Source organism: Peromyscus leucopus, chromosome 1 (assembly GCF_004664715.2).
Source record: "Peromyscus leucopus breed LL Stock chromosome 1, UCI_PerLeu_2.1, whole genome shotgun sequence".
In the NCBI taxonomy this organism is placed as follows: domain Eukaryota; kingdom Metazoa; phylum Chordata; class Mammalia; order Rodentia; family Cricetidae; genus Peromyscus; species Peromyscus leucopus.
In genome coordinates, this window is record NC_051063.1 from 59,896,258 (window position 1) to 59,912,027 (window position 15,770).

The window sequence follows — 15,770 nt, forward strand, 5'->3', positions numbered from 1 at the left end:
GGACACTGCCTCTAGCCTAGGACCCTACTCACATGACTTAGTCATTCATTCATTTTTTTTTTCCCTCTTTCAAGACAGGGTCTCACTGTGTTTTCCTGGCTGTCCTGGAACTCACTATGTATACTAGACTGGCCTCGAACTCACAGAGATCTGCCTGCCTCTGCCCTCTTACTCATTCTTAAGTTGATTCTTCTAGACAGCCCCTACTCCTCAGCACTCAGACCCCAGATGATGCCTCCTATCTAGAACATTCGGTGTCTCCTTTTCTTTTTGTCGATGGAATTTCGCTTTCAAAGCCATGTCTCCTTGCCCACCTATCTCCTCAGCCCCTGGCAGCACAGGTCACATGAGTGGGCAGTCTTGGACAGGGGCCAAATTCACTGCCTCACCCACCGCCTAAGGTGCTTGGCTTCTCCTTTCCCCACTGGGAAGAAAGCCAGCCAGGAGCAGAGTGAAGCCTAGGGAACAGAAGCAGGGATGAAGTGTGGTCCTCAGCAGCAGGGCATCTGGGAGAGGTGAGAACCCAGTGACAGGAAGCCATTACCCAATGTGAAGGGGCAGGCTAAGGTGTCGGGGCAGGGAGAACAGTCAGTGCGAAAGCCCTGGGGCGAGAACCAGCTGAGCAGGTTCCAGGGCCACAGAAGAAGGTGGTGTGAGAGTTTTGTTCCAAGTGTGTCAGAACCAGGGATGAGCATGGCCTGACTATGCCAGCAGTGGGGCGGGAGGTCTGCATGATGCTGGCTGCCCATGAGCTCAGGAGGAAGGACAGTACTCTGGAAGGTTGAAGGCCTCCAGACCTCCACGGCCCTTGGCTGCCTCTTTGCCCTGCAGACACTGACCAGAATATGGAAAATGTCAGAGAAGGCAAAACAGGGTCAGCAGGATGGCTCAGCAGGCAGAGATGCTCGCCACCAAGCCTGACTGATACCTGAGTTCAGTCTCAGGGACCCACATGGTAGAAGGAGAGAACTGACTCCCCAAAGTTGTCCTCTGACCTCCACATGTGCACTAGGACTTGCATGCATCACACACACACACACACACACACACACACACACACACACACGCACACACACACACACACACAAAGGACAGCAGAAAACGTGGCCTGTCCTCAAGGTGGCAAGGCACAGCTCATCTTCCAGTTCCCAGGGTTTGGATAAGACTGAGAAGCTGACCAGAGTCTGAGGGAACCTGCTTTTCAGGTGGTGCAGGGGTGTGGGTAGGATGAATTGGGGTGGGCTGGGGTGAGACAAGCTCAGCAGCAGAGCACCTTTGAGCCTGCAAGACCCTGAGTGCCATCCCCAGCACCACCAACACAAGCCGGGCGGTGGTGCATGCCTCTAATCCTAGCACTCGGGGGTGGGGGGGTGGGGGGGGTTGGGGATTGGGAGGGCAGGTGGATCTCTGAGTTAGAAGCCATCCTCGTCCTGAGTAAGTTCCAGGACAACCAGGGCTACACAGAGAAACCCTGTCTTGAAGAAAAAACAAACACAAGAAAACAGCAACAAGACAATTGTGGTACTGGGATGGAACCGAGATCCTTACCTATACACAGCCCAAACCATCTGCCCTCCCTCTTTCTTCCTTCTCTCTCTCTCTCTCTCTCTCTCTCTCTCTCTCTCTCTCTCTCTCTCTCTCTCTCTCTCTCTGACAGGATGTTACTCTGTAATCCAGGATGGCCCTGAACCTTCAATCCTCCTGCCTCAGCCTCCTAAATGCTGGAATACAAGTCAGCCTCCTAAATGCTGGAATACAGGTATGTATCATTAGGTCTAGAGGCAGTGGGAAATGTAATCCTAGCACTAGGGAGACTGAGGCAGGGGGACTGCAAGTTTGAGGCCAGCTAGGGCTATCTATGTGCATACTTAGTTCCAGGATAGTCTGAGAAACAGATCTCCACAACCTAAATTAAACTAGAAAGAAATCCACTTGCCCCACCCATCCCCACAGGTTGTAGCCAAGACCCTAAACCTGCCCTTATCCCTCTGTATTTGGCAGCCCATTCCTGCTGCCCTGTGCATCTCAGGGTTCACAGGAGGTGAGCAAGATGCTTAAACTAAGCTTTGAATAACATTTACATATCAGAACCCGAGCACTATCCAGCTGGCTACAACAGCCATACAAACGGGCCTTTAAAGTGCTAAGAATGTGTTTTCTCTGTCCTGGGGGCCAAAGGTCCACCGTCAGCAGATGTCAGCCGGTTGACCCTTCTGGCAGCTTCAGGAAAGATCAGTTTCAAGCCTTGGTGTCCCTGGCTGTGCTGGCCTGCATCCCTAGGTTTCTTCGCCATCTTTCCAGAGCCGTCCCTGGCACCTCTGTACTTTCTTCCCTACAAGGACAGTCATTCTCTGAGGGCCCACCCTGGTCCAGAAAGACACTTGCTCAGGAAATCCAAGATCCTCAAGAGTTGAGAGGGTGTTCTGGTCTTGCCTCTTCTCCCAAGTGGAAGTCACATCTTCTACTTGTACTGCAAATGCTCTGTGGGTATGTATGGGATGCAGGAGAAGAGACTGGAAGCAGAGGGTGGAAGAATAGGATCACTGAGCCTTAGGATTCAGGAGAAGGGGTCTCTGGGCCCCAGCAGTGATTACTAGGGTTGGGGGAGATATGCAGGATTGTTGAGTCTTAGTTGAGAATAGAGGGAAGCAGCCAATTCTGTCGTCCAGCATGGCCATCTGCAGAGCCCACGTCTGTCTCTGCCCTGCCCTATCAAACTAGCTAGAGCTCCCAAGGTAGAATGCATCCTGTCCCTGTCCTGCAGTACACTTCTCACTTTGAATGTGGGTGTCATTATTGTTCTGAACTTACCTACCTCTAATAGCTGGTCCTTCCTTTTAGACGTTAGTAGAGACTGTGGTCTAAGTAATGGAATTTCCCACCTAGGCCATCTCAACCTGGTCCCAGCTGGGTCCAAAGAATTCCCCTCAAAAGGCTGGCTCACAATGAGGCATGTAGTTCAGGAGGAAGTACTCAGGCCTGTGGTGATATATTGTGTACCCTAATAAAATTTGTCTGTGGTGGCACACACCTTTAATCCTAGCACTCGGGAGGAAGAGATCTGTCTGGATTTCTGTGAGTTCAAAACCACCCTGGACTACATGAGATTGATTGAGTCTAGGAGAGAAACAGAGCCAGGCAGTGGTGGTATACACCTTTAATCCCAGTAATTGGGAGCCACATGTCTTTAATCTCAGCACTTGAGATTTTATGCCTTTGATACCAGTATTTGGGAAGCACACACACCATTAATCCCAGCACTAAGAAGGAAGTGATATGGCTGGACGGAGAAAGGTGTATAAGGCGTGAGGAGACAGGAACTAAAGCCTTTTTCAGCTAGAGCCTTTTTGGCTGGACCCCTTTCAGCTGAGGACTCAGACATTCAGTCAGAGGATCTGTGGAGCTGACGAGGTGAGAAGCGGCAGTGGCTTGCTCCTTTGTCTCTCTGATATTTCAGCATTTACCCAGTATCTGGCTCCAGGTTTTTATTTGAAGACCTTTAGGAACTTGTGTAACACAGGCCAGTCTTCCCAGTGCTATTATAGGCAACAGGGAGCCTGCTCCCTTGGCCCTGCCTCCTTGACCACGTGGCTGGTAAGTTCTCAAGGGCTGCAAGCAAGGAATGCATGGAGGACATCTGAACACCTACTATGTGTCTATTAATCCACACTGGACAGGCACCTTGGCCGAGCTCATGATGGAAGAAGGAATCCTGCTTCCTTACACCAGGGCCACTGTGAGCCTGCCTCTGTGTGCTGGGCCGGAGGGGGGCCCCTTTGGCTGGTGTGGGACTTGTGGGAGCCCTGGTAGAGGTCCCACACATTTCCACACTGCCTCTGGCACAGCTCCCGGTGTTCTAACACAGACAGGCCTGCCACACACGCTGTTTCTTTGGTATAAGTGGCCCTAGCCTGTGTACTTCTGCACCTGGCCCACCACATCCTGCTTGGCTTTTCCAGGGAATCTGGTTCCAGGAAACCCAGTGCAGCAGCAACACCCCCTGGCATAGATGCACTTCCTCCCGTGTCCCGGAGGTTGGCATCCACCATCTGCTTGACCAGCCATTGCCCACACCTGCTCCCAAGTCAGTAGCTCATCATAACCTCGAAGCTGCTCCAGCCAACTCCAGAGGTTCTCACAGGTGTCCCTTGCTTCATCTGCTCAATGATGAATTACTAAGAGTGAGCTTTTTCACCCAAATTCAAAACAAAACACCGCCCCACCCCCACTACCCTTCCGTCTTGTGATCATACCCAGCAGGACTCCTGCAGCACTACAGGACAGAAGGGATGGAACACCATACCCCCCCTCCCACGGCTCCATCTTGGCTGAGCGAGCAGGAGTTCAGGACTGTGTGGACAGAACTGGTGCCCAGAGGGCCAGGAGCCAGGGGCCAGGCACAGTGGTTCCACCACGGTGAGAAGAGGAGGGCTGGTGAGAGCTGGCCACCCCACCATCTGACCTGCCAGTGCTGAGGAAGAGACATGGTACACTTACCAGATATGTGCAGATCCCTAAAGCTCGGAGAACATCACCAGGGCACAGGCCAGGCAGCACACTCTTGTCATCTCCACACACGTGTGCTGTGGCACACATACGTCCCCCCACAAACATAAACATAACTTTATGATTTTGAAGTTACTTCTACAAAGAGTGTTTTAAAGTTGTATTACATTTTGACTTTATTGAAGAGGAGGGGCATGCGAATGCCACAGCAGATGTGGAGGGCAAAGGACAACTAAATGGGAGTCAGGTTTTTCTTTTTACCATGTGGGTCCTGGGTATTGAACTCAGGTCGTCAGGTTTGCCACGAGTACTTGTTCCCACTAAGCCCTCTTGCCAGCCCTTTAAAAAAAAAATGAAACAAATGAATACCTAGTATTTTAAAATATTAGTTGCCCAATCTGACAATCTTGATCTTTGTTTCATGACAAATATTCTGACTGGTCCTGATGGTGCATGCCTTTAATCCCAGCACTCAGGAGGCCAAGGCAAGTGGGTCTCTGTGAGTTCAAGGGTAGCCTTGTTCTATACAGAAAGTGAGAATCTGTCTTAAGAAAAGAGGCTGTTGTGTGATATTTTGATCATGTTCTGACAAAGCTTGCTTGGAGTCAGGGCAGAGTTAGCCACTAGCCGACCAAAATTAACCACAGAGGTTTTGGAGGACTGAGGACAGACAGGAGAGGAAGTAGTAAGGCGGGGCAGAAAGGGATCTGGCTCTCTGTTTGGAGGAAGGAACGGACAGGTAGGAAGGACTGGTGGCTTCTCTGCTTTTCTGATCTTTCATGCTCTTACCCCAATATCTGACACCTGAATTTTTTAAAAAAGATTTATTTATTATTTTGTATACAATGTTCTGTTTGCATGTATTTCTGCAGGCCAGAAGAGGGCACCAGATCTCATTACAGATGGTTGTGAGCCACCATGTGGGTGCTGGGAATTGAACTCAGGACCTCTGGGAAGAACAGCCAGTGTTCTTAATCTCTGAGTCATCTCTCCAGCCCTCCTGAATTTTTATTGATAAAGAATAATTAGAGTAATGCTTCATAGGCAAATATTTCAGTGATACAAATATTCTTCAGTAGATTGTTCAAAAGTTCCTTCAAATCAAGGTTGGCAACAAGGAGAGTGCTAGCTGATTTATTTTTATGTCTTCAGGTGCTTGGACCCCAGGCCTCGTTTGTTAAGCCAAGCACTCTGGCACTGAAAGGCCTCAATCCAAAGTTGCTTTCCTGTTGTGGTCAGATGTTTAGTGTCATAATTATCTTAAGTGCACAGTTTAGTTGCAGGAAGCACATTCAAGGTGTTGCCAGCCACCCCTGCCATCCAGAGCCCACTCCCTCTCTTAAACTCAATACCTAGCTGAGAATGACTTCAAGTTTCTAATTCTCTTGCCTCTATCTGCAGAGTGCCGGAATTTCAGGTATTCATTACCACATCCTTGACCCCAGTTCCTTTTATTACTTTTAAAGATTTATTTATTTTTATTTTACATATAGGAGTATTTGCCTATGTGTATACATGAGCGCTATATGCGTGCAGTACCTTCAGAGGCCAGAAAAGGGTGTTCAACCCCCTGGAACTGGAGTAACCGATACTTGTGAGCTGCCATGTGGGTGTTGGGAATCAAATCTGGTCCTTTGCAAAAGCAGCCAGTGCTCTTTAAATCTTAAATGCTGGTTTCTCTCTAGTCCCTCTGTTACTTTTGTTTGTTTTGTGTGTATGTGTGGGTTTTTTTTTTTTTTTTTTTTTGAGACAGTTTCTCTGTGTAGCTTTGGAGCCTGTCCTGGAACTCGCTCTGTAGACCAGCCTGGCCTTGAACTCACAGAGATTTGCCTGCATCTACCTCTGAGTGCCTGGCATAAAGGTGTGTACTACCACCACCCAGCTCTGGTTCTTTTTTTAATGGTAAGACTATTTTACCTGCATCACTGATGGTGATGATGATGATAACAAAGACGCCAACGCCAACAACAACAACGACAATAATAGCAACAATTACTGATGACAATAGCCTACAGTGGCTGTTCAAATATGGAATCAAATATGGAAACTTCCTTCTAATGTTCAGCACCCTGTAAGTTTGCTTTTTTTTTTTTTTTTTTTTTTTGAGACAGAGTTTCTCTATATAACAGCCCTGGCTGTCCTGGAACTCACTTTGTAGTCCAGGCCAGCCTATAACTCACAGAGATCTGCCTGCCTCTGCTTCCTGAGTGCTGGGATTAAAGGTGTGCACTACCACACCCCCTCTTAAGTTTGCTTATCTTTAGAACCCCACTCATTAGACTATTATGTTCCATGTGCTAAGTGTATGGAATCATTAATACTTATTTAATTTGAAAGACTGACTTTCCCCTTGTTGAGGCAGGGCTGAGAGGGGGCACAACAGTGCAATTCACAACACAAGCAAGAGTGCCTGGTCCCTCCCCGTGTTCCCACCTTCTCCCAGAGTACTAGCTTTTGCCTGCATGCTAGCGGACAGCAATTCCTGCCCTTAGACATGACTCCAGACTATGGTGAGGATTGGAGGTGGGCTTCCCCTGGACCAGCAACCTCTCTGTGTAGGTTTAGAAATAATTTATTTTATTGTGTATCTGTGGGCAGGGTGGAGTGCCACAGTGTGCCTGTGAGGTCAGAGTGGGAGTCAGTTCTCTCCTACCATGTGGGTCCCAGCGGTCAAACTCAGATACTCAGGTGGCAAGCTCCTCTACCCACTGAGCCTTTTTGCTGACCCTCCATCTTGTTACAGTTTCTATTCTTGTGAAGAGACACCATAACCATGGCAACTCTAATAAAGGAAAACATTTAATTGAGGTGGTGGCTTACAGTTTCAGGGGTTTAGTCCATTATCATCATGGCGGGGAGCATGGCAGTGTGCAGGCAGACATGGTGCTGAAAAAGGAGCTGTTACTTGTTGACATGCAGGCAACAGGAAGTAGACTGAGCGTCACACTGAGCAAAGCTTGAGCAAAAGAGACCTCAAAGACTACCCCTACAGTGACACACTTCCTCCAACAAGGCCACACTTACTTCAACAAGGCCACACCTTCTAATAGTGCCACCCCCTTTCTGGGCCATTTTCTTTCAAACCACCACACCCTCCATATAGTTTTAATTATCTAGAAAAAAAATGCAGTGCTATTTTCCTTTTTTTCTCAGTTTTTGCTTGGGTTATTGTTGCTATTTGGGAGGAAAAAGGGAATTTTCTGAGGTATGGTGGACTGAGAACAGGCAATACTGTTACTGATTTCTAACCTGGGTCCTTTTCTCCTCTCAGAACTATGAGGCTGATAACAAGCAGTGCTCATGGAGAGTGAATGAATTTTTTATTCTTTGGCTCAGGACAGGAGAAGTGAAAGATAAACTAGCGGCCGACTTCCAGCTTTGGGGAGTTGGCAGCTTGTGAGCCTGGCATGAATGTGGTGGGCTTAACCTTCAGTCCTCAACAAATAGAATAAAGGAAGCGGGGAGATGGGTCTGACATGGCCCTGTTGGCTGCCATGACACTGGGGGGGCTCATTTAGCACTTTAGCGACAAGAACAATCAGGGCAGTGCTTTGGAGTGCAGCTAGTCAGGTCAACAGTACAGAATTAGGACAAGGCACCCATATTTTCCCTTTGTGCTCTCAAACTGGCTGCCACTGAACAGCCTTCAAAGAGGGTCCTAAAGAAGGAGGAAGTCGTAGAGCCCACAGGCTTTGAACTACTCTCTTTTTGTCAGGAAAGACAATTCCAGAATACTCCGTGTCGTTTACCTCACATCTCATTGATGAGAAGCAGCCACCCAGGCCAATTCCCAGGCTATAGGGCAAAGGGACGCAAGATGCTAGCTGAGTGATCTCAGCTCTCCCTCCCTTGGGGATGGAGAGTTGGCCAGCAGTCCGTCTGAGAAACCCCTTGAGCACTTAACCCAGCCCTCCCAGCGATGGGAGATGGTCACCTCTGCTTTACAGACCAGGAGCTTGAGGTTCAGAGGGGCCAAGCAGCTTGCTCCAGAACACACAGCTAGGGCCCAAAGCAGCAGAAGCCATACAGAACCAGGCCAACCAGCTCCAGCCTTTGCATACGTAACTACCTGGTGGAAGGAAGTAATTTAGGAGGCCAGGCAGGGAGCCAGCTACAAGGGCCCCACCTTCACCGAATGTCACAGAGAATGCCACAGTGTGGGATTCTGGTGGCATTATCTCCATCAGACAGATGGCGAGATTGGCATTGAGTGTAGGTTAGAGCCTTGCTCCTGGGTCAAGGTGAAGTTAAGAACTGGGTTGGGCTGACAACTCTAAGAGGTTCAGCTACCTCGCTGGTCCCTGTGATGGGGGCGTTTTTATTAGATGGCTGTCTGCTGAACACAATACTAGCAAGCTGCACCAGGTGATGGCTTGCTTGCTTTCTAGATTACATTTTTTAGTTAGGTGTGGTGGCACAAACTTTTAGTCCCACCACTTGGGAGGCAGAGGCAGGCAGATCTTTGAGTTCAAGGCCAGCTTAGTCTACATCTGGCCCTATGCTGGGATCTGAGGATTATGTCAACTCATGGAGCCTTGAGGAGCAATGAGAGTCCCATTAGTGAGTGGCCCATGCTGTGAGGACTAGAGAACTCTCACTATGCAGCAACAAGAATTTTGGTCACAGCAGGGTGTGGTGGCACAAGGCCAGCCTGGTCTACATAGTGAGTCCCAGGTCAGCCAGGGCTAGACAGTGAGACTCTGGAGAGAGAGAGAGAGAGAGAGAGAGAGAGAGAGAGAGAGAGAGAGAGAGAGAGAGAGAGAGAGAGAGAGAATGGCCACAGTTCTGAAGAGTTTAGGCTCAAGTCTTGGATTCTACACTCATCTGCTGGAGGCATGGGATTCTCTCTAATCTCTCTAAGTGTCATATGTCTAGGAGTTGTGAGGAGGCGTGCAGGATTCCTGGGATGTTGCTCTGCACATGTGACTTCCATGTGTGTATGTACACATGTATAGGTGTCATCCTCAGGAATGCCCTCCACCTTGTTCTCTGGCTGGCCACAAGCCCCAGGGACCCTTGTGTCTCCACTTCCTCAGACTGGGATTACCTGGATGCACTCCCATGCCCAGTTCTTTTGTGGGGGCCCTGGGGATGGATCTCATGTCCTCACCCTTGCTCAGCAAGCCTTTTACTGACTGAATTGCCTCTTCAGCCCCAAATTTGGTTTCATTATCACTCTATCCAGAGGTATCTGTGTTCTCAGATCAGCCCAAACAGATGACATTCCCAACAGGGAAGAGCAGGCTTACCCTTGGGCAAGGTTTCAATAAATTGTCTAACCCAGGCAGAAGGAACCACCTCAGGACTCAAGACCCTCAGGCCATGGACCTTTTTGTTTTAGCAGCTCCTTGGATCGGCCTCCTCAGCTGTGGAATAAGAAGCCACATGATGGGTGTGGTGGTGGTGACTGGTTATCCTCAAACACTTGTGAGATTTATCAGGAGTTCAAGGCTAGCCTCTGCTACATAGTGAATTTTCAGCCAGCCAGGACTATGTGAGACCTCTTCTTAAAAAAAGGGTGAGGCTGGAGAGATAGCTCAATGGTTAGGGCATTTGCTGCTCTTGCAGAGGACTCTAGTTCCATTACCCATACTTGAATGGTGGCTTGCAACTGTATGTAACTCTAGTTCCACAGGTTCCAAAGAACTCCTATGACCTCTGCATGCACCAAACATGCACATAGTGCATATACATACATACAGGCAAACACTCGAACACATAGAATAAAGATACATAAAAAGAGGGGCCCGAGGTGATGGCAGGTGTGATAGTACACACCTGTCATCCCAGCACTCGTGAGGCAGAGACAGAAGCCTGGAGAGTTACACACTAGTCTGTCTCAAAGAGCCCTTGCCTCTAAAATAAAATGCAGGCCAGTGAGATGGTTCAGCAGTAAGAACACTTGCTACCAAATCTGATGACCTGAGTTTGACCCTTGGGACCCGACTGGTGGGAAGAGGGAAATGAATCCTGCATGTTGTCCTCTGGCCTCTATGCGTGTTGTATCATGTACCTGTGCAGACATACCAGACACATAGATAACACCCATCACAGACAAATACATGTGATAAAAATTCAAACAAACAAAACACTGTGAATGCCAGCGACATCTCTATGATCCAGAGGGGCAATGGCCCTGCAGCCTCTGTTCTTCACAGCGGTCTCTGCTGACTTGTGGTCTGTAGTAATGGGCGCAAATCAGCGGTACCAGGATTTCCACAGCCCGAAAGCCTGGGGAAGAACCTCTGAGCATCAGGGAACCAGCTGGATGGCATCTCCTCTGTGCGGCTCCATCAAGACCCCAGTTTCCTCTGTGGTCACACCTCACCACTCACACATTATGTAAAGCATGCACGGCTTGCTGCAGCAGCTAAATCTCTCAGCTTGTGGAACTTGTTGGAGAAGCGTTATTTTCTTTAGCTTTCAGCCACGCCAGCTTCACATATGCATGAATGTGGGAGGGGACTGAGTGCAATGTGCCCTGCTGAACTGCATTTGGTGCTGGGCCAATTTCTTACGGATGCATCAGCAGGATCTCCAGGGATAAATGTGTATTTTCTCAAATCCAAACCCAAGATCAAGGCAACTGAGGACTTGTGTGCAGTGGCTGATGGTACTGGGAGAGCCCCTCAGAGAACTTAATGCTCCTATTTATACTCTGTTTTTTTGAGACAGGGTCTCACTATATAAGCCAGACTAACTTTAAACTCAGAGATCTGCCTGGCTCTGCTTTCTGAGTACTAGGATTTAAGGTGTGCACCACTATGCCTGGGCCACAACTTGATTTTTTAATTACTGATCTCTTGAGATAGGGATCTGACCATGTAACCCTGACTGGCTTGGTTCTCTATGTAGCTCAGGATAGTTAAAAGTCCTTCTGCCTTGGCCTTCAGAAAACTTTATTGGCTTTTCAGTTGCGGTTAAATTTTTTCCTTTTCCTTTTCTTTTCTTTCTTTCTTTTTTTCAGACAAGATTTCACTAACCCTGGCTGGTCTGGAACTCAGTAGGTAGACTAGGCTGGCCTTGACGTCACAGAGATCTGCCTGCCTCTGCTTCCTGAGTGCTGGGAATTAAGGCCGGCTGGCTTTTTATTTTTATGTGGATTCTGGGAGTGGAACTCAGGTTCACATACTTGCAAGGATGGCTGAGTCCTTACATTTTTTTGTTTGCATGCATGGGAGTCACGAGACGTGTGTAGGTCAGAGGACAACATTCAGGACCATGTGGGTTCCAAGGATCTAATGCAGGTCTTCTGGGTCCTGGAGATCAAACTCGGTCGTCAGGGTTGATGGCAGTCGCCTTTATGTTTTAGAGACAGGTCCTTCCTCCAATTTGAGGCAATACTCCTGCCTCAGACTTCCGAAGTCTAGGCCTACAGGCGCGAGGTAGGCACCTTGCCAGGTCTGTCAGCACTTTTTGGATCTGCAGGTGGCCGGCACGACTCCGAGATTCAGCAGGAGTCTTGAGTCTAAGAGTGGGCACTAGGGTGACGTCGGCTTTCGGGTGACGTCAGCGCACGCGCTGGAGTGACAGCAGGGAAAGCAGGACTGCAAGCTGCGGGCACCTGCCAGAGCTCTTTACCTGAGGCGCCACAGGCCGCCCTACCTGGGCGGGGCTTGGCCTTGCTGGGGGGCGGAGTGGAGGGCGCGGCTAAAGAGAGAAATAGCCAATTGGCGTTCGGGAAAGGCCGCCCGCCCACTACCGAGGAGCTGACGCATGCGCATAGCTCCACGGCCGACCTCTTCCTCAGGGGGCGGTGCTGACGCTCGCGCCGACGCGCCGGACGTCGGGCACGTTGACGCCGGCGACGCGCCGGGCCCGGTCCTCTGCGCTCGCCAGTGTCCCGCAGCGGCGGGCCGGCCTTCGTGACGAGCGGGGCGGCGGGCCCGGGGGCCGGGCGAGGACGCAGCCGAGGGGCTGCGTGGGTCGGCCCGCAGCCGGCCGCCGCCCGAAGGCTGCCGCGTAGCCCCGGAGCCGCGCCTGCCGGCCAAGGTGAGGGCGGGCGGAGCGGGCCGCGCAGAGTGGCGGGCCGGGGTCGGTAGGGCCGGGTCGGCGGGGTCAGCGGAGTCAGCAGGCTTGGGGTTAGCTTGGTCGAGCCGGGGTCAGCCAAGCCCGGTTGATATCACTTAGGTCCGAGTCAGCTTAAATTGGCCAGGGTCAACGGGGTTGGGGGTCGTGAGGCTGGGGTCAATTGAACCAGGCAGGGCCAACGGGGTCCTGGTCGGCAGGATCATCCCGGCATGGTCAGGTGCACCTGCAGTGCATCCCCTTCATCCCCCGCCCTGTGCCCTGGCAATCTCTAGTGCCATCTCACCTTTCCCTTCTCCTTTCTTACCTAGCCTTGCTGTCCCGACTTCCTAGATTCTCAGTGTGGAAACTCTGTTCCTTGCCCCCCTCTTTGGCTGTAAACTTATGTAAGTTAGCTTGGCTGACCAACCGTTGCACAGCAGCAGGCTTTTGCAAAAACACCTCTGTCCAGGCCTTAAAGAGCCAATCCAGTTGCTTTTTCCGCTGCTCACCAAATATCCAGCCCCACAAGTCAGGGAGCCCCGGCAGTCCTTCCCAGGAGCTGACTGCACACATTCCTGGAAGATGCTTTGGTCCGTTGCGCTGGTGCTCTTCAGTTCTCAGTCGTCGTCTGTGGTTGAGGGAATATGTTTTGAATCTCTCTTCCTGGGGAAGAACAAAATAAGTTAACAGAAGCCCACTGTTTTCAGCTGCTGAGAGTGCGGGTTTTCAATAAACTCCACTGGTTTGGCCTGGGTGGGCGAGATGAGCATTCCAGCTCCCCTTACTCTCGAGTCTGTAGTATCCCCCAGTCTGTTCTTCCTGTTGGTCTGTGCATGCTACTTCCCAGAATGTGTGCATCCGAAGTGGAGCAGCTCTGACAGTGAGGGGCTGTCAGCCTTTTGGCTCATCAGCCACAGGTGGTGCGCAGAAAGCTGCAGGTTTGTGTTCTGCACCTACTGACTGTTGTCTGCATCTTTCCTGTTTCAAGATGATGTGCGAGGTGATGCCGACCATTAGTGAAGCAGAAGGCCCCCCAGGAGGAGGTGGGAGCCATGGGTCAGGCTCCCCTTCACAGCCAGATGCTGATTCACATTTTGAGCAGCTCATGGTCTCCATGCTGGAGGAACGAGACCGCCTTCTGGACACACTGAGAGAGACACAAGAAACATTGGCGTTAACCCAGGGGAAATTGCACGAGGTTGGTCATGAAAGAGATTCCTTGCAGAGGCAGCTCAACACTGCACTTCCACAGGTATGCTAACCAACCAAACTGTAACCAAGCTGTCTGTCACTAACTGTCTGTGGGATGATCTAGTTAATGCGTTAGCTTGCTGGCTTTTTTGTGTAACCACTTAGGAAATGATGTTTGTGGGGTTTTCTGAGAACAGGTAAAATTCCCAGGAATTCAGCTTGGGAATACATGGGTGTTCCTCAAAGCTGTGTGAACACAGTGCTGTACTGTCGTGCCTCTTTGGGTAACTGCCTAGATTTGCGAAAGTGTTTCAAAGTTGTGTTTATGTTGTTGCTGTTTTGGTTTGGTTTTTGAGACAGTTTCTCTGTGTAGCCTAAGTTGTCCTGGAACTCATTCTGTAGACCAGATTGGCCTCAAACTCAGAGATCCGCCTGCCTCTGCCTCCCAAGTGCTGGGTTTAAAGGTGTGCGCCACCACCACCTGGCTATGCTTCAAAGTTTTTGACAGGGGGCTGTGAAGCAGTTGAGCTGTGTTGAGTTCCCTGTTGTGGACCAGTGAGGAGTCGATCTTAGGAATTTCGTGTCTTTTACCCCTGGTTTATGTCTTGTGGATTTCCAATTTCCTGGAGGAAATCTCGTGGATAAATAGGACTGTTCTCATTGGTAAAGTCTTCACAGGTTTTCTTGAGAACATCCCTGAGCTTTAATGAAACTTTGTTTCAGGGGAGAAAAGATTGAACTTTGAGTCCCAAGGCTCCTCTTCGTGGGCAGGTGAGACTTTCAAGCTTGAAACACCTTGTGTGTCTCTAGTATCACATCTGGACTGGTGTGCTAGAGGCTTCTCTCCCGGAGTCAGTGGTAGGGGAAGGAGAAAGCTCGATAGCCAGCCAAGCCCAAGGCGAAAGGCCTACGGGGCAGGGGCTGCTTAGCTTTGTGCTGACAAGCCCACTTTGCTCATCATGATGGGTGTCTTCATGGTGCTCAAGGAAGCTGCACTTACGCTCTCACGGTGGGTCTGCAGAGATGAGTGTGCAAGTGAATAATCACTGCCTTGATGCATCTCTGGCTGTGTCAGTTCTGTAAGATTGGACTAAACGTTTGAATGTCCTTTTTAGAAACAATAATTTGGTGTTAGTGTTGTGTGCTGAGAGTTTTTGTTTGGGGGCTAGAGAATAATTTCTTCCTGGAGTCTTCAGAAGTAGTGGGTTAATTAGGCCAGATTTTGTTGCCACATGCTGAAGAGGCTTTCAAGATGCTGTGAGTTCCACTTGCTCTGCTTTGCAGTTGTGTTTGTTGTAGCTCAGGTCTGTGTGCAGCAATGTTTGGCCAACACTTAGGTTTTTGGAAAGAACAGGCACTGGGGACACAGGACTGACGGGTGTTGTGGGCAGTGGGTTTCAGGCAGCAAGTGTTGCATTTGCTAGGGGGTGCTTGCTGGCTGCTGCTCTATACTGCCTCATTGAATTAAGACTTGCTGGTGCCCACAGTTATGTCAGAGCCTAGTGTCATAGAGTAAACTTAGTTCAGACCATTCTCTTCCTGGAATCAGGGTCCTCTGGTGGCTAAAAATGTGACCAGATGGGCATATGTGTCCAGTCAGTGTACTTAAACTGGAGCATGTATGAGGGCCTACAAGTCACAAGTGTGTGCCTCAGCCAGCTCTTTAGTTATACTCGTGGAGCTGTGCTTGGATCAAGAAATGGACAGGACCATAACTCCTATGAAAACCCCTTCCTGCTGCCTGCAATCAGTGACTGTCCGCCATTCTAATTGGGCCAGCTCTTCACTATTTATTCCTTTGCATATGCTTAACTTTCTATAGGAAATCTGTATGTTTTGTTTTGACTCTTCCCAGGACTCTGTGAGACCCACCTGTGCTTTCTCTAAAGTGTGCTGTGTAGATGGGTCCTACTTGTTCTTGTTGCAGTCAAGACCCCTGAGGCTGCCACTGGTCTTAAACTTCCCAGGCTGCATTTAGATTTGGGGAGGTGCAGAACTGGATGTGTGTGTTTCTGCTGGAGTATTCTAAGGAGTGGAATTGTAGTGACAGCAGCCTCAGGAAT

General features: G+C 49.9%; 1 protein-coding gene and 1 pseudogene across 12 annotated transcripts in view; one reads left to right on the forward strand and one right to left on the reverse strand.

Moving 5' to 3' along the window:
* Positions 1-396: 396 nt before the first annotated feature.
* LOC114692341 lies at positions 397-13,286 on the reverse strand (annotated as a pseudogene).
* Ppfia1 (PTPRF interacting protein alpha 1) overlaps positions 12,288-15,770 on the forward strand; it is an 88,784-nt gene continuing 85,301 nt past the window's right edge. For 4 of the 12 annotated variants that reach the window (XM_037208724.1, XM_037208703.1, XM_037208714.1 and 1 more), the window contains exons 1-2: positions 12,339-12,498; positions 13,505-13,768. In XM_037208724.1, coding sequence (XP_037064619.1) covers positions 13,505-13,768 — 264 coding nt within the window. In that variant the 5' untranslated portion in view covers positions 12,339-12,498. Of the gene's footprint in view, positions 12,499-13,504; positions 13,769-15,770 lie in introns of all 12 variants that reach the window. The other 8 variants (XM_028871299.2, XM_037208706.1, XM_037208720.1 and 5 more) reach the window with 4 other exon arrangements.